Here is a 17690-nt window from a genome sequence, read left to right on the forward strand (position 1 = left end):
TCTTGCTCTGTCACCCAGGCTGGAGTGCATGGCACAATCTCGGCTCACTGCAACCTCCACCGCCCGGGTTCAAGCAATTCTCCTGCCTCAGCCTCCTGAATAGCTGGGATTACAGGCATGTACCACCACACCCGGCTAATTTTTGTATTTTTAGTAGAGATAGGGTTTCACCATATTGGCCAGGCTGGTCTTGAACTCCTGACCTTAGGTGATCCACCTACCCCAGCCTCCCAAAGTGCTGGGATTACAGGTGTGAGCCACCATGCCCAGCCTTCTTGTTGCTTTTTGGAGGAGAGAATTTTCAGAGGTTCTTACTCTGCCATGTATCAGTTTTAATGTGTGAGTTCTTTTATGGCTTCTGAGTTTGGTTCATTCTTTAAAGGGCTCTTTTCTCTCTAAAATTATTTTAACTATTCCTCAACAGTCTTTCAACTATTTTTTAGGCCAACTTTATCAAAATAGTATTTACATATAGGGAAATGCACCCATTTTAGTGATAGGTTTTTGACAATTATATATACCTATGTAATCACTAGCACAATCATGATAGAGAACATTTCAACCAAAAAAGTTATTTCAGGTCCCTTTGTCATCATTCCCATTCCATCAATACTCCTAGCTTTTGCACAAAATACTCTCATTATTTTTTTCATTGTCTTTGTGTTATTTCTCCTTTTTCATTTTTTATTTCACTCTTCTTAAGTTGCCTAACAGTGTCTCTTTAATTTCATTTTATTTTAAAGAATCCGTTCTTTTATGTATTATGTTGTTTTTCTCTTTTAAAATTAACTGTTTGAGTAAGATGCTTAATTGTTAAGAGTGTGAATTTTCCTCTGAGCACTTCTTTAACTGAATTCCAAAGGTTTTGATATAAGGAGGTCATCTCACCATGTTGCCTGCATTTGCTTTGCTTTATATTGCATGTGTTTCTTACTCTAAAATTTTGAATGGCAGTATTTTCATCTTAGAAGTTACTTTTACAACTATGACTTTGGTTGGTATTCATAGACTTCCTATCATGATCAGTGACGGAATTTTTATGTTTCCTCTTCCTCACCACTCGATTGTTATCTTTCTTAGTATTTTCCTTTGTACTCAAAAGTAAAAATACACTTTTTACTTCTGTCATGTTCTAAAAAGCTCTAAATATATTTAGACCATGGTGAGTTTTCCCAGAGGGTTCTTTTTAGTCTTTATTCTGCCCTTTTTTCTGCCACCTCTCCACTCCCCAGCAGGCAGTCCCTAGTCATTAGTTGATTGGTGGGCAAATTGGAGCCCAGGGCACACCGCTTGTCCTTCTTCCTGAGGTGCTTAGGCTAAGCTTAGGGCCCCTCCAGATGGTGAAAACCTCTTTATGCCTAGCTATTTGTGATTGTAACAAGACTGGGTTACTGAGCATTTCATCCCAATATGGGCAAATACATACATCCCTCAGTATCTGTGGGGGATTAGTTCTAGAACCCCCTGTAGATACCAAAATCCATGGATGCTCAAGTCCCTTTTATAAAAAAGGTGTAGTATTTGCATATAACCACACATCTCCTCATACACTTTAAATCATCTCTAGATTACTTAAAATACCTAATACAATATAAACGTTATATAAATAGTTGTTATACTGTATTGTATAGGGAATAATGACAAGGAAAAAGTCTGTATATGTTAAGTACAGACATAACCATTTTTTCTAATATTTAAAGAAATATCTAATGTTTCTTTTTTTCTAATATTTTTGATCCATGCTTGCTTAAATCTGTGGATACAGAACCCATGGGTATGGAGGAATGACTATACTTTCAAATTGAACAGTTTCAGAAGAAATTCTGGCAAGTCCTTAAAGGCTCTTTCACCCCTAGCCTGGACTAGCTTTCATTTATACTTGACCATGGCCATTCCCTTACCATTCCCTTTTCCCTCCCCTCAGTTCATTTCTCCATGGGGCCTTTCCTGGGCTCCAGAGTTTAGACCAAAGGAAACAGTGCTACCAGATGACCACCTAGTTAAGAGACAGCCAGCTCTGGTAAGACTGATGTCTGTAAAGGTCTTCTGGTGCTTGAAAATCCTTTGTCCTGCCAGGGAACAGACTTGGTGTCTATTTCCATTTCTGTCCTTATTCCTATTTCTTTCCAGTCCCATTTCTCACACACCATTTGTCCTGGCTCTCTTTTAACTTATCGTTAACCTAACACCACCCCCGCCCTATCGTATGCCTTCGCATCATGTCACATATTCACAAGGTGCAGAACAGAAAGGAGAAGAGCTTCCTTGACTCAAGCAAATGAATCTATACTTGGAGGCATCATGAGATAAGCAAAAAATACTTTTGAAGAAGACTTTTCAGAGTCCCTTGAATCAAACTGCATTGTAGTGTTCTGACCAGGGAAGGAAACCATTTCCCCACTGACGAGAGACAGGAGATCATACAGCACAAAATTTAGACCAGAGTCTTTTCCATTCACAGGCCAAGCAATTAGTCAAACTTGGGCAATTTCCTTTCCCATTCAGCCATTAAGAGTTTGCACATCATTATTAGGGTTTATTTAGCCCAGTGTGTAATGGCAGAAGAACCAGTGGGGGAGTGGGTTGCAGGGAGGTCTTCCCCCAGACATCTCAGTCATGTCTGAGCGTCACTTTCCCCAGTAAAGTTAGGACATTGGATTAGATCTTAAAGTCCCTGGTTGCTCAGATATCCTAAGGATCCTAGGGCATGAGCTGGCTGGATGGATGCACAGAACCCCTAGGGATGGTCCTCATGAGTTTAAAGTGTGATGAGCAGCTTAGCTGGATGGAGTCTGATTGTTAGGTGGATTCTGGGCTGGCCCACACGAGGCCCCTCCACCCTTGTTCTCTCCCGGGAAGATTACTGTGGCATATGTCACAGGCTTGGAGCAGACCAGGACCTTAGGAGGTAGAGGGGGCAATGAGGATGGAGCTGGGAGTGAAGGTTTTCCTGATGGGGAATCAAGAGGTAGGCTGGTGTAGGTGGTATTGTCAAATGAAGGTGGTGAGTCGAGCCTAATGTGTGGTACATCCAAAGGCAATTCAGCAGCTGGTCCAGAGTCACTGACGTGGTGGACCACTGAGGAGGGATTCTGTAACAAAAGCAGGCAAATCAGGAATGCCTCCCTCTGCTCCGGAACTCCCTTTGGTGGGAAGCCCAGGACCACACTAGATCTATCTCTTGAATCCTGAGTATGTCAGTGGGCAAGAGGGCTTCATTGTGAAGATTTTCAAGCCCCAAGTTTCTCCCCAAATCTGGGAGGGTGGGATGCCAAGGGAGACCATTAGTGTCAAGTTTATGGCATTTAGGAAGAGGGTTTGGACCCCAACTAGGTCCCAGTCCTTTCTCCACCCCATCATCCTAGGACCTCTCGAGTGAGATGATTGGAACGTCTGGGGAATTTGGCTGCGGGCCTGCAGAGGCCTCTTACCATGCCTGAAACTCTGCTGCTCAGGAATCGGCCACAGACACCAAGCCTGTTCCCTGGCAGGACAGACAACAGCAGCATAGTCTGCTTCCGGGGCTGGCTCAGAGCCCTTCCCTCACTCTCTTCCTTCAGAAGCTTCTGAAACCTCTTCACTACTGCAGACTCACTCTCCCCACTCCCACCACCAAACCTTTACCCCTTCCATCTCCCCAGCCTGCTGTAAATCTCCCCACCCACTTACTGCTTCCAGAGCTCCCTTCAACCCACCTCAGCACTCAGCCTACCTCCCAAGACCCTTTCCCCACCTTCTCCAATGCCTTTCCTCCCGTTGCATTGCTCTACCCTTTCTAATTCCTGTCTTTCTGCAGACTGCTCCCATTGAATCTCCTTCCCTCCCCTCCATCCCTCAGCCCTGGGAATTCTAGGATATGGGGGCCTTGAGACTTAAGCCCAGGCAAATCCATTTGTAGGGGGATTGGACCTAGACTCCTGGCCTCATCTGCACAACTGGTTGATACTAGAATGGTAGGGCCAGGCTGAGATAGGAAGATAGCCACCTACCTTGTTTCCTCTTGGCCATCACAGCAAACAGCACCACCGCTGCCACCAGCAGACCTACCAGGAGCACAGCACCCCAGATCAAGGGGATGCTGAGGAACAGAAAGGGATAGGCAGGCTTAGACCTGAAGCCTGTGGGGAGCTGCTGGCCAGGAGCCCTGGAGCAGTGACAGAAGGGTTACATTCTTGGTTAGGAGAGGGAGATGAAATAGAATGAGGGGAGCTGACTGAGGTAGGGCAGAAGAGGGACTCATTAAGGTATCCTGGCTGAAGAATCACCAGCATGAAGGGACCATTGCTGACCCAGGATAGAGAAGTATGTATCTGTCTGTCTGTCTGTCCAGAAGTTTCCCAGAGGTGGGAAGAATCATAGGTTTTCCCCTTCAATTTAGTTTGGAGCACTAAACAAGTCATTGTCTCCACCACCACCCTTCTCCTGGCCTCCCAAATCCAATCTTGTCAGTACCTCTTCTCATCCTGGCTGGGTTCCAAAGGGTTGGCACTGCCTGCAGGGTCTGAGAATGCATTCTCAGCCAGACTGCCAATCTTATGGGTCTCTTCTTCTTCCTCTGTCAGGCCAGGAATGGAGTCAGAAGGAAACATTTAATGAGTGCATGCCCATATGGGCAGGCTTCAATATCCTGTTGAGGTCTGAGGGACTGGAGGAGTGGAGCCAAGGAAGGAGAGGACCCCAGGAAGAAACACAGAAAAGGGAGGCTGGGATGTTCTTTAAGGGCCTGTCACTCCACAGATCAGGAAATGGCACTGGCTCTTTATGTCTTTACCTGGTTGTGACTACACCCACTTTTCCCTCCACCACCAGCTCCCCCCATCTTCCCGCTGCATTTCTTCCCTTTTACCTGCTCTACCCCTCACCCCTCTGGCTTTATCAAGCTGTTAAGTCTGTGTAAAGACACCTACTGGATGATCTGTACCCACCTCTCCTTCCCACCCGAATAGGTTTCTCCAGTTCTCATCCTCAATGGTGACATAGCTCCTGGATCTCATGGGTCTTAAATGGGGCCTCCTCACATACCTGCAACCCTGCAACCCCAGCCCAAGCTCTGCCCTCAGGACTGAAGGCAATCTGGGTGGGCCCTCATGTGATGCAACACTAACCAACTGACCCTTGCTGAGAGCCTTGCTGGGATCCTGAGACTCAGTTTGAGGACAAGGCTTCTGTCACCCGTATGATGTGCTTGACTTCTGGCTGCAGGACTTGGAGTTGGTTTCTCTGGGCCTGGAGACTTGTCTTAGGAACCTGGCCAGTCCTTTCAGACCGACTGGAATGGGGCCTTGCCTTGTTCTTGAGAGATTCACCATTCCTACTCCCCATCCTATGCCACACCAGGAACTGGGGTTGCTGTGGCACGTGTCCTGCCCTCCTGGTGCCTATTAGGCTGCGTTTGACCACCTTCTCTGAAGCTAAATGCTCGCCTGAGCCACAAGCCACATCATCTCTGGATGGTATGCGCCACCTGCCTGCCTGAACATCATCCTCCACAGCACCTGCCCCATGGCAGCAGGTCGGGGGCCCAGGTCCCTGCCTCCCTGACCCTCCTCCCAGGGAGCCTCATCTTGTCCCAATTTGCCTTTTAGGGAGTTAGAACCTGAATTTAGTAACTCAAAGTGTCAAGGAATGAGGAGGGCAAAGGATGACAAGGATTAACAATATATTTATAATATAAAGCAATAACCACAGGCTTGAGATGAGAAGGATTCTAATGACAACATAGTCTACCCTCTTATTTAGAGGGGAGAAAAAACAAGGAAAGGGGCCAGGGGTGGTGGCTTATACCTGTAATCCCAGCACTTTGGGAGGCCAAGGCGGGCGGATCACTTGAGGTCAGGAGTTCAAGACCAGCCTGGCCAATATGATAAAACCCCGTCTCTACTAAAAATACAAAAATTAGCTGGGCATGGTGGTGGGCACCTGTAGTCCCAGCTACTTGGGAGGCTGAGACACAAGAATCACTTGAACCCAAGAGGCCAAGGTTGCAGTGAGCCGATAGTGCCACTGCACTCCAGCTTGGGCAACAGAGTGAGACCTTGTCTCAAACAAAACAAAATGAAACAAAACTAAAAACAAGGAAAGGGAAAATGCTCTACTTAATTTTATTATTTGGGGATTGGGCATAAAATACTTGAGAAAAGGAAGACCTAAAGGTGAAAAAACGGCCAGTATCTATAAAAGAAAAGGAGTGGCTGTCTGTGCTTCAGGTAGCTGACCATTTTTTATTTTTAGAACATCCTATCTTTCTTTAAAAAAAAACCCAAGTTTTTAATATTTTAAAATTTTCTTTTAACAAATGCTTATGTACTAGAAAAATTATGGGCTGTGGGAATGACACCTGCAAAAACAGTGTCTTTAATACTGAAAATAGGGTCAAGAATATTGGCTTAAAATATTAATGACATTTTTCCATTTTTAAAACGAAAGGAGTTGAAGTTGTTCAGGCACTGAATGTACCTACTGGTAGGTGAGACATACTAGATGCCCTGTGAAGACTTATAAAATTAATTAAGGTATGAATTCCATAATTTTTAAGCCATCAAGCCCACTATTACAGGAATAAAACACTGGAAGCTACAAAAATTAATTCTGGTTTTATACACTCAGATTCAACATTGTTTAAAATATTTCTAACTAAAAAATAAGTTAGCATCAAGTATGTTGAAAATGCTGGAAGAAGAGGCCAAGTCCCTGGAGTGGGAAGGACATGCCTTCCTGTGGGGAAGCGCAGTAGTGTGGAAGGGGGAAAGGGATGGTTTTCAGCTGATTTATCTCAGACTTCCCACCCAGTTTGGTTTCCGCTCCCTGCAGAGCTGTCAAGAGGATATCTCCTCAGAATGCCTCCTCCCCAGGGGCCCCCACTCCTCAAGAACCCATGAGCCCTGGCAATAGGTGGGGGTGGGGAGGGTAGGTCCAAGGGGTGGTAGCCGGCCTAGGATAACTCACCTGGGGGCAGTATGTTCAGAGAGACTCGGTGCAAAATCTGGGGCCCCCTGGCCCCATCCACCATGCAGCCATACTCGCCAGCATCCTCTTCCTGCAGGGTAACCATTTCCACCTGCAGCAGGCCCCCACCCAGGTCTGTGAGAAATGTACGCCTGCCCGCTGGAGCTCTGCGATCCACAGCTGAGGACACCAGGGGCTGGCACCCCTCTGGCAAGAACCGGCACCACACCTTCTGAGCCTTGACATCCTGGAGCCTGTAGTGGCACTGCACCAGAATGGAGCTTCCTACGGGTGCCTGCAGCACCTCAGGGAGGCTGCCAACTATGCCCTGACCTGGGGAAGGAAAGGAGGTGGGAATTTTGGGCAGGAGCTGGGAGCACCTCCCAGCCCAGCTGCTGGTATGGGTGTGGCATTCACAATAACACGTTACTCCTGGGCATGGGGCTGAGTATATGGGGCCCGAAGCTGCAGTTCCTCCTGAACCTTACCTTCTAGTCCCAGGAGCAGCAGCAAGAGCAGGTTGGGGCCCATGGCTGGGCAGAGAAATGTCAACTCCTGGGCTTGCCTGGGCACTGATGCAGCATTCTCCTGAGGGCAGGAAACATCTGCCTCAGACAGTCACGTGGGGTGGGAGAAAGGAAATGATGGGCACCTCCAGGGGCGGGGAAAGGGAGTTCTTCCAAGCCCTGGTTGGCTCAGTGCTCAGGAACTGCCCTGAGGGTAAGTAAGGGTGGGCAAGACAGGATGAGAAGACCCAAAGAAAGCTAGAAGCCTGCAGGGGCTGGGGCCCAGCTAAGGGGTGAGATGGGAGGATTGTGACAATTGGAGGACAAGAGAGAAAGAGGAAAGATGATCTTCAGGATCTTCCTAATACAGAATCTGAGGGTGCACAGCTGTGAAGGAGGAAGGTAGAGTGCCCTGCACTTCACCCAATGCCATTCTCACTCTCAATTCTTTGGGAGTGCCCCACCACCACCCAAGCTTTTAGGAGGTTTTATGCAGTACAACCTCAAACAGGAAGTTTCACCTTGATCCTGTGCCCTGGACTGGGTCTTTCTTCATTTATTGTCCTGGACACTCTAGAACCCTTCCATCTGGATCCACATTCTTCAGTTCTGAGAAACAAATTCTTGCTTTGATAATTACATGTCCATTTTCTTCTCCTCTTCCATTTTTCTGCAACTCCTTAACTAGTTGGTTATTGAATGTCGTGTGTTCATCTCATTTTTATATTTTTTCTCTCTTATTTTCCATCTTTTTGTCTCTTTTGTTCTGCCTTCAAGGAGATTTCCTCATTTTCTTCCATCCTTCTATTTTTTTGTCTTTTAAAATGTTATTTTTTAATATTTTTAATTTACAAGACAAGATATTCCTTATTCTTTGAGCATTTTTAAATTCTGGCATACTATTTTTGTTTCATGAATGCTCTATCTTCTCTGTTGGAAGACAATTCTTCACAAATATTTTCACATTGCTGCATGTTCTAGTCCTTCTGTGCAAAGGGTATTGGCCAAATTTTGTTGAAGGGTGATTGAATAGCAAACATACCTTGAGTGCAACGTCCAGAGATTTGCTCGCATTCTTCCTCTTCTTCACCGGAGATTTGTTTACATTCCAGAGTAAAGGTTTCTCTCTCTCTCTCTCTCTCTCTCTCTCTCTCTCTCTTCCAGAGAGGAAGATATACCAGATTCTCTATATAAACTCCAAGTCTCATAATTTGGGGGTTTCTCTCCTGTGATCCAAACTCATTGCCTGCACAGGAGGCACCTGGCTGTCATTCATGTTGCCCTGTGGAATTGGGCTCGGGGAACAGGGACAAAGTGTGAGTAATAAACCTAATAAACTATCTGACCTCACACACAGGGGAAGCACCAGTGGTCAGAGAGACTACAGCAGCTGGGGATGGGTGGGAGGGGCGTATTGCCCTAATCTGGAGGGTAAGACCTAGAAAAGGGCCTGGAAAGGCCATTCTCCCTCACTCCCGTCTCCTCCTGTCTCACCTCCTTTTTTCCTCTTTTTCCTTCCTTCTTTTGGGAACAAGGGAGTGAGGAATGGGAAACTGGGAGCAGGAGCTTGAGAAAATCAGTTAATGTGTTAAGCTGGGCCTTGTGGAAGTGGGAGATTGGGTGACCAACTTCCCCTTTTTGCTTGGGATTGAGGGGTTTCTTGGGACTTTCTGTGCAAAAACTGAAAAAGTCCTGAACAAACCAGGACGGGTCACCCTAGTTGGTGATGTGCTTACGTCTGTCTTGCCCATGCATATCAGGCTTTCTTTGATTTCCTTATAAGAAAGTTATTTTCATACTAACAAGCCACTCGGGTGTGTTGTGTGAAGAGGTGAACTGTATTCAACACTGGACTAAGTGTTGAATGTGGTCCACTGCTGGGTCCTGGGACAGAGGTGACCAGGCAAGATCCTGGCCTTCATGGAGACATCATGTTGCTGGGTGTTAGATGAAGGAAACCAGTGTTTATTGAGGACCTACTATGTGCCAGTCACCTGGCCAAGGACGTTCACAATGTTATTTCTTTCTTTTTTTTTTTTTTTCTTTTGAGACAGTCTCACTCTGTCACCCAGGCTGACGTGCAGTGGCGCAATCTTGGCTCACTGCAACCTTGGCCTCCTAGATTCAAGCAATTCTCTGCCTTAGCCTCCCAAGTAGCTGGGACTACAGGCATGCACCACATGCCTGACTAATTTTTGTCTTTCTTTTTTTTTTTTTTTGTAGAGACAGGGTTTTGCCATGTTGGCCAGGCTAGTCTTGAATTCCTGGCCTCAAGTAATCCACCCGCCTCAGCCTCCCAAGGTGCTGGGATTATAGGCATGAGCCACCACATCTGGCCACAAATGTTATTTCTTTCAACCTCACAAAAACCTTGCAAAGTAGGGGAAGTGGTTGTTCTGTTTATTTATTTCTACAAGCGAGGGCACTGGGGTTTAGAGGGATTGAGGAGCTTGCCTAAGGTGTCTTAATAGGAGGCAGAGTTGAAATTTGAGTCCAAATGGCCTCACTTCCCTTCAGTCCAGAGTGCTCCCAGAGAGTCTGAGGCAGGGGAGCCTGTGGTGATTCCAGTCCAGAGAGGAATGTCTCTGACACAGCAGAGAAGGAAAGAGAAAAGGCCAAGCTCCCATGAGGAGGAAAGCCTGATTCTGGGCTGGGGCTGATGGCAGCCACTGACCTGGAGCACGACGCAAGCCCTGGGGAGCTTCCCAGGCCATTTCATCGGCACTGGTGCCCACAATTGGGGCAAGAGGTGGGTGGAGAAGGCGCAGTTTGGGCTTGGCTCATTCTTGGTGCTACCTGTGCCCTAGATCTATAGGAAGGGGGCAATGCCCCAGGACACAATGAGGAAGTTTAATGTGCCCCTGAGCCAGGGAGGCCATGGGAACACAGGTTGGACCAGAATCCCAAGGCTCCAGGGCAGGGAGCCAGTGGAGCAGCTTACATTGGGAGTGGACAAGGCAGGGTTGGGGCACAGCTGGGACCAGGGGAGTGACATGTGGAAGTGAGGCTGGAACATGAGGGCCATGCCAGGGGCTCCATCCTAGTGATTTAAACCTTAGGTGCCCAAGCGCAGGTTAGGTGGCAAGACAGCCATGTGAGCTATGGCCACAGGGGATCCTGGGCATCCACTTCTCTAGGGCCCAGTCCAGAGAGCCCAAGGATATGGCCGACTTACTTCTTTTTTCCCCTGAAGCTCACCCTCAGGGGAGTCTCCTCCCAGTTTCCCCATGAGTCTTGGCCAGGGTGGTGTGTGTGTTGAAGAGAGAGATGAGGTTGCATGAGCTGCCCTGGCTGCTCGCTCGGCCCTAAATACTCCTCCCCATGATATCCTCATGGCTCACTTCCTGGCCTTCTTCAAGTGTTCCTCAAATGGCACCTTCTGGCTTCCGCATTTAAGATGGTATCATCCCCTCTCCCTCGTGCACACCCATACTCCTAACCCTGCTTGATTTTAATTTTTTCCTCAGCACGTTTTGCCTCTAACAGGTGATCAGATTGACTTATTTACTGTGTGCATTGTCTGTCTCCTCTCCTTCCACTAAAGTGAGCTCCGTGTGGGCACAACTTTTGCCTCTTTTGTCCACTGTTGTATTTCCAGTGTTCAGAATAGTACTCGCCACAGACTGGTTGCTCAAACTAATACTTGTTGAATAAATAAGTAGGAGTGAGTCAGAGGAAAGAGCACCTTGAATGCCAAGTGAAATTTGGATTTCCAGGCTCTACTGGGGATTTTGGGTGGGGATTTTGGGTAAGTTCCTTTCCCTTGTTGAGCCTCAGTTTCCCTTCTATATGATGAAGGGCTTGAACCATCAGTTCCCAGTTTGATATGCTGTACATTATCAAGCCCTTGTCATTTCTCCGAAGGGGAAGTGATATGATGAAAACAGAGTTCTAAGGAGATGAATGGATGAGTCTGCCAGGAGTTGACCTTGGTGGGGAGGAACTGAGTCAGCTGGAGGGGGCCTTGGGACAGGGAGGTCCCATAATCCAGGGGAAGCTGATGGAGAGGGTAAATGCTGGGGAGGAGAGCAGAGGAAGACTGGATGCTAGGGAAACCCCAGAGGAGGAGGCAGAACTTGGCAATCAGATCTAGGGAAGGGAAGAGAGAGAAGAAAAAAACTGACTGGCTGATTGGAGCCTATGAGAATGGAGGGATGTGGTATCCTATGGTCCTGGGCCTCAAGGAGGAAGATCTCATATCTTTTTCTCATCCAAATTCATTTTCTTACCCCTGTGGAAGAAAATGAGACTTTCATGATGCCCAAAACTATCCAGCTAAATATGACAGTCTTGGATTTATTTGTGAGTGTTTAAAATGTCCAATATTCAGAAGTTGTCAGGTGTTCTTAACACCTCCCCGCTCCCTCAACCAGTCCCTGCTTCCAGGGTCCAGGAGAAGCAGTGTTCAAGCAGAGTAGTCTCTTGCCAGAGCAGAACAAGGAGTCCTGGTGGCCAAGTGGCAAGTATGCAGTCTGGGCTGGTCCCTGATGGGACTTCTCCTGGGCTTTTCCTCCCATCATCTTCCTTCACGTGTCTCTCAGCCCTGCAATAGTCCAAGGACTCATGTGGCCCCTCTCAGCACTGCCTCCCATCCCTGCCCAGTCCACCCTTGATGGCTGTGCTCTCCAAGCCCACCTGGCAGAGTTTGGAGCTGATACCCTGGGTCATGGCCACAGTCCGGTTCACTGGGTGGATGTATCCCTGGCTTCTGTCCATGCCAGGCTGCAGCCCAGAGGGCGCTGGCTGCTAGAATCTTGATGAGAAAGATGCAGGCCAGGAGGAGAAGGATGGAAGTGGGTGGGAAGGGGATTTCTCCTTCCAAGAGGCTCCTTGGAGAGACAAGAGGGCAGATGGGAGCCTTGAGATGGCCTAAGATTAGAATCTTCTCTCAGGGAATGGGGAGAAACCAGGAGCTTCTAGGACCTCAGCACCCCACCCAGCACCATCCCTGGGATGGGCCTTTTTGGAGCTTTGGGAGCCCATAGTCAAGAGACTTGAGTTCTAGGCCTGCTCTGCCACTAACCTGCTGAGTGCACTTAAACACACCACCTTCCCTCACTGAGCAGTTTTCTTCTGTATACAGTTCTATGCCATGGGGGTGTGTGTGTACACACATGTGGTTATATGAGCAATGTGTAAACACCAGTACACAGGCATGGACCAGTCAGAACTGATTCTGGTCCTACCAATGAAGCAGAGATCTGGGGGTCTTAGCTTTGTACTAAAGTACTAAAACATTCATTGTTGCTGAATTATGGGGATGTCTGGGGGCTGCCAGGGGAGGGGCGGGAGCTGATATTTAGGAGTCGTAGAGCTGCTGCTCTTTACAAAGCATTATGTAAGTCTTCCAATAAATGAACAACTGACACAGTCACACTAACTAACTAACATGTAGCAGCTGGTGGAGGGGTATTTAGATAAGACATATCCAGGGCCCTTCAGGCTCTAGTTGCCTTGTAATTTGTAGTTCAGGATGCCCAGCCCCTACCCCCTGTGGGGCTCTGCAGGGTGGAAGTCTGCCCACGGGTTTTAGGAAAGACCCATCACTGTACCTGGAGATGCTGTGCTCCACACGGGCATCCTCGAAGCTCTCAGACTCCCCGGGGAACCAGAGATCTCCAGCATCCCGGTGATCCAGGGGGTCTATGGGAGGCAGAGCCATGAGCCTCCAGCCCCTGCCTCCTCGAGGCAGGGGGAGAACCTTGGCAGGAGAACCTTTATGGGTGGGGTGAGGTCCCCTGGGCACTGGTCCTATGTGGATCAAGTCATTACACTCCATAAGCCTCAATTTACCCACTTATAAAGTGGGCAGTTAGGAACACTTCCTTAATAGCAGGGTTGCCAGGATTCCGTGAGGGCACCTCTGTGCAGTATCCAGCACCTCATCGGAGCTCAGTAACTGCAATGTCCCCCTCCTTCCACACAGGGGCTAAGAAGAGCAAATACAATCGTGGGTGTACTTGAAAATCCTATCTAAACTGTCAAGCTGTCTACGCAAGCTATGGGCTACTTTTATTTTTCTGTCTCCCTCTTGGGAGTTGGCTAAGGGAGTTCACTGCCACCCGCCATCCTTAGGAAAGTGGTGGAGGTGGGGTTTGTGTCTATGACTGGCAGTCTCCCCTGGCCTCCCCACGTCAGGCAAATACTACTCCTGACCTCATTTCCATGGTAAAGAGCCATACTGGGAGAAGGCGCTGGAAAAGAGGAGAGTCAGAAAAGGCCTCTGTAGCCCCAGATTTGTTCTCCTTTGGGGACACAGTTGTGTTCTGCAGACTCAAGCAGAAGGCCTTCCTGGAGGGTGGTCCCTGCGCAAAGCTCGGGGGTAGAAAGGAGACACCCTGGCCCACCTACTCACACCTGGAATGACGATCCCAAGACAGTTCAGTAGCAGGAGGCTTGGAGCACATGTCACACCCTGCCCCCAACACCCCCCCCCAAACAAAAACTCACGGGAACCCTGTGGGTTCAGCAGGACAGACACCACCCTCTCCATTTACAGATGAGAGAATGGAGGCCCCGAGAAGTGAAGCACATTGCCCAGCACAAGCAGTGTTCCTTTCTAGGGGTGATTTTCTGCACCAGGTTGGTGCTTCACTTACGTTGATAGGGCCATTGGTTGGTTGGTGAGGGAATAAATTAATCTCCTCCTTAAGGACCTACTATCATGTTCACATGCTAACTGGATGGAGATGGATAAAGCTGTTTGGGCAAGGATGGCCAAGGCCAGGCTACTTCACAGAGTGCCTTAATGCAAAGTAGAGAAAGGTGCCCTTCTTGCAGGTGATGCAGCTCTGCACCAGGGAACACAGTCTGGCAAAAGGAGTCTGGGCTGGATTTTGGCCCCCTTGTATAGTGAGCAACCTGCACAACTATCCTTGGTAGCCCTGAGTAGGGAGATGAGACCCACACGATGGGTTTTCCCAAGATCTCTGAGAGCCCAGTGGGTGGTTCTGCACACAGACGCCCAAAACATGAGGCCTGGAACAGGGGCAGGCCAGAGAGGCAGCCGCTGCCCACTCACCTGCCAGCACCTCCACCAGGACCTTCCTGAGGGTGTCAGCCTCACTGCCATGGAGGCTCTGGCACTGGTAGAGGCCCGCATCGTGGGGTTGTAGATTCCGCAGCGTAATGGTGAGAGTGCCACCCAGGGTATCGTCTGTGATGGCTGTGCTCCCATTCCGCCTCCTCAGGAAGGACAGCAGCCACAAGTTGTGCGTGCTGACCACACGCTGGCATGGGCCCTTCTCTCCCAGCTGGCGGCACCAGGCCTTGCGCCTCCCCCAGTGCTTCATGGAGTCATAGGGGCAAGACACCTGCAGGGACTGGCCTGCCACGCCCTGGAACACTGTGGTGTTGTGGGCTCCAGACAGCTCTGGGGAGGAGACATTCATTTACTCCTTCGTTTACCAAATACGCATTGAACACTTGCTCTGTTCAGTGACCTAAACAGACCAAAATCCTGCCCTGAAGGACCTTAGGTTCTTATACAAGTTGGGAGCACATGGCACAGCATGTGTTTGTGGGAAATTGGGAACCAGGAAACCTGGGACCTGGGTTTGGTTTTCTCACTGTTGCTCTTGCTGGGCCTCCTTGGAGAAGTAACTGACCTTCTCTGGGTCTATTCTGGAGACACTTGGTCTTAAAACCCCCTCCAGTTCTGTTCTGCACATCTTTTTGCCATCATATGGGACTAGGACCTCTCCTCTTGGCCTGGGGCTGGCTCTCCCTGCCCCGCCACTCTTGCTTGCTCCGCAGCCGCCCACATTGGTACCGACTTTCCTGACCTTTAGCTTCCAGCTTCCCTATTTCTGTGGCTTTGTTCCCCTTTCAGGAAGGACCCGTCTCAGAGATATTTTGGGGGAGACATGAGGCTGCTATTTTGGGAACCCTCCTTAGGGCGGGGGAGATGGGCTTAGAGCACCAGCCTGTTGCTGTGGCGGCGCCCAGAGCCCCCTGCTTTGACTTCTCCTCTCTTGGTCCTCCCTTGCCTGCCATCTTCAACCATTACTGTGACAGAGGCTTGAAAGATAGGATTGGGAAGCTGGTGGCCTGCCTTTTGGAACTAGAGAGACCAGATGGGCAGTGGCCCTCTCCCATCTTACCACCTCCCATCCATGCCTCAGAACCCTACCTTCCCCCCGACCACCATCTAAGAAGCTGCAAGAACAAGACTCCATTTGGCACCATCTCTCCTCTTGCCCAGGTTTGTCCAATGCTCTGGGGGAGCAAAAGGTGCACTTCCCTCAGTGGGAAGAAGCAATTGTGTATAAAAATTTGGTGTCTCAATCCCCCCCAACTCAGCGATGGAAATCTCTAGTCTCCTCATCTCCCTTCAAGAGCTGAGGACAAGGGGACCTTCAGAGCAGGGGAGAGAGTGCCCCAAAGATGCAGATGAACATCCTCAGGTTCTTTCCTCCTTTATAACTGTAGGGGCTCATAATTAGTGGCTTATAATTTCAGAGGCTATTACCAGTGCCAGTGCCCCCCAAAGCTTCCCCCAACTGCCAGCTAGTGCCTGGGATGCCACTGTTAGCACTCCTTGCCTTCCAATGCAACCAGAGTCCACCAGCCCCTTACATGTCCACATGCAGGAAGAGTCTGAGAGTGGGTTTTGGTACTGGGGAGGGAAGGAGGGTGTGAAGAATATGGGCAGGGTGGGGAGGAGAGGAGTGCAGAACAGGGCACTCAGGCATGCTGAGGACTGCCACCGCCTTCATAATTCACCCCAGGGCCCACCACCCGCTCCCCAACCACATGCTCAAAGTGAGGGAAAGAAGGCATCGCAGGGCACGGAGGGGATCCTACCTGTGACAAAGAGTAAGATGAGCAGCCGGAGAGGCTCCATGCCACCCTTCCCCAGCCAAGGGCAGATGCAGAGTGCCTTGTGCAAGATCTCGTCTTTCCCTTGAACTGCAGAAAAGAGAGGATCAGGCATGTCAGGCGCTGCCCACGGGAACTGGGCTCCTGGGGATTAAGCAATAGTCAGGACTGGAGTCTGGAGGCGGTGCAGGGTGGGGACAGAGGGGAGGAGGAGTCGGCCACTGCAGCCCTGGCAGAAGGAGGCTGAGTCTCCCAGACCTCTGAGAAGCCAGCCCAGCCTCCTGCTGGTGCCAGCCAGGATGGCCCCCAGGTGGCTGGGGCTGGTAAGGCCCTGCACTGCTCAGTTTCCTCGCAGAGCCTAGCCCAGGGATCACTATCCTCACAGCTGTATTCAGACCCTCCACCAGCTGCAATGCCCACCGTCTTCTGGTTTCAGCCTTGCAAGAGTTAGAGAACAGCTGTGCCCTTAGAAGCCAGGACCCTCACCCAGCCCCTCTTAGTTCTTCCCCCCAGGGCTGTCATTCCTGTAGTGTGGCAGCAGTTAAGTACACAGCTCTGGAGCCAGACTTCCTGACTTTCTGGGTGTGTAACCACACATCCAAAACCTACCTGTGTCTGTTCCCTGATCTATACAGTGGGAATAATGATAGCGCAAAGGGTTATCGGGAGCACCATATGAGTTCCTACAGGTAAAGTGCTTTCCAGTAGGGTCTGACACACAGTATTCAACAAATATTAACTATCACCATTATCCTAGTTAGAAGGGAAAAGGGAAATGGGCTGAACATAAGACAGAAAATTTTCTCTCCCACCTGGAATTTTCTGCCCAAGTTTAGCCTTCTTGGAACTGTTGGGTGTCTCCTGTGCACACATGCTCACACTGGTGTTTATTTTGTGCACACACATGCTTGGACTCCTGATCATCCTATCCTACAGGACAGGACAGGATATTTCCCAGAGTTTTGGGGGTAGGGGTGTGTTTTTCTACATGTACAGGTTCCCATGAAGGGTGATCCAAGCACAGGGACCCACATGTGCAAAGGCACAAAGGTGTGAAATGGCCCAGTGAGTCGGGGATTGGATGGGGGAGGCTTGAGGCAATTCTAGGAGTAGGAAATGGAGTTGTGCTGGGAGTGGCAGAAGAGGCTGGAGAAGCCTGCAGGAGCCTGTAGATTATCAGGGTCTACTTTAGTTTCCTGCAAACACTCACTTATTTGTTCTTTTATTCATTTATTTACTCATATTTACTGTGCATCTAACTTATGGACAGGGAATGTGCTTGGAGGTGGGGAGTTCATAGTGAGGAGAAGACGGGCCTCCACTCAAAGGGCCAACTGCCCGGCCTTGCCCCAAGGGCCTGGGGGCTGAAGTCTGAGGCTGCCTGAAGATCACTCTGTAGGTGTACTCTTCTAGGGTCTT

At 49.3% G+C, this 17690-nt stretch overlaps 2 protein-coding genes across 5 annotated transcripts; both read right to left on the bottom strand.

Moving 5' to 3' along the window:
* Nucleotides 1-2515: 2515 nt before the first annotated feature.
* TREML1 (triggering receptor expressed on myeloid cells like 1) lies at nucleotides 2516-7993 on the bottom strand. Of its 3 annotated transcripts, none has more exons than XM_054557461.1 (6): nucleotides 7954-7993; nucleotides 7434-7533; nucleotides 6946-7278; nucleotides 4453-4555; nucleotides 3990-4078; nucleotides 2516-3092 (listed from the first exon to the last, which is right to left on the bottom strand). In XM_054557461.1, the coding sequence occupies exons 2-6, from the start codon at nucleotides 7474-7476 to the stop codon at nucleotides 3061-3063; spliced, it is 600 nt and encodes a 199-aa protein (XP_054413436.1). In that variant the 5' UTR covers nucleotides 7477-7533; nucleotides 7954-7993; the 3' UTR covers nucleotides 2516-3060. The 3 variants fall into 3 exon arrangements, with proteins under 3 accessions (XP_054413436.1, XP_002816911.1, XP_002816912.1); XM_002816865.5 differs by lacking the exon at nucleotides 7954-7993 and adding an exon at nucleotides 3432-3484 and having other exon boundaries at nucleotides 7434-7622; XM_002816866.5 differs by lacking the exon at nucleotides 7954-7993 and having other exon boundaries at nucleotides 7434-7622.
* A 3715-nt stretch (nucleotides 7994-11708) lies between these two features.
* TREM2 (triggering receptor expressed on myeloid cells 2) lies at nucleotides 11709-16418 on the bottom strand. 2 transcript variants are annotated; one of them, XM_024248685.3, is made up of 5 exons: nucleotides 16257-16418; nucleotides 14473-14823; nucleotides 13004-13094; nucleotides 12087-12280; nucleotides 11709-11994 (listed from the first exon to the last, which is right to left on the bottom strand). In XM_024248685.3, exons 1-5 carry the CDS (start codon nucleotides 16384-16386, stop codon nucleotides 11978-11980), a joined length of 783 nt encoding a protein of 260 aa, XP_024104453.3. In that variant the 5' UTR covers nucleotides 16387-16418; the 3' UTR covers nucleotides 11709-11977. The 2 variants fall into 2 exon arrangements, with proteins under 2 accessions (XP_024104453.3, XP_024104454.3); XM_024248686.3 differs by lacking the exon at nucleotides 12087-12280 and having other exon boundaries at nucleotides 11747-11994; nucleotides 16257-16393.
* Nucleotides 16419-17690: the final 1272 nt, after the last annotated feature.

The sequence above is a fragment of the Pongo abelii genome, chromosome 5 (genome assembly GCF_028885655.2).
Source record: "Pongo abelii isolate AG06213 chromosome 5, NHGRI_mPonAbe1-v2.0_pri, whole genome shotgun sequence".
Classification (NCBI taxonomy): Eukaryota; Metazoa; Chordata; class Mammalia; order Primates; family Hominidae; genus Pongo; species Pongo abelii.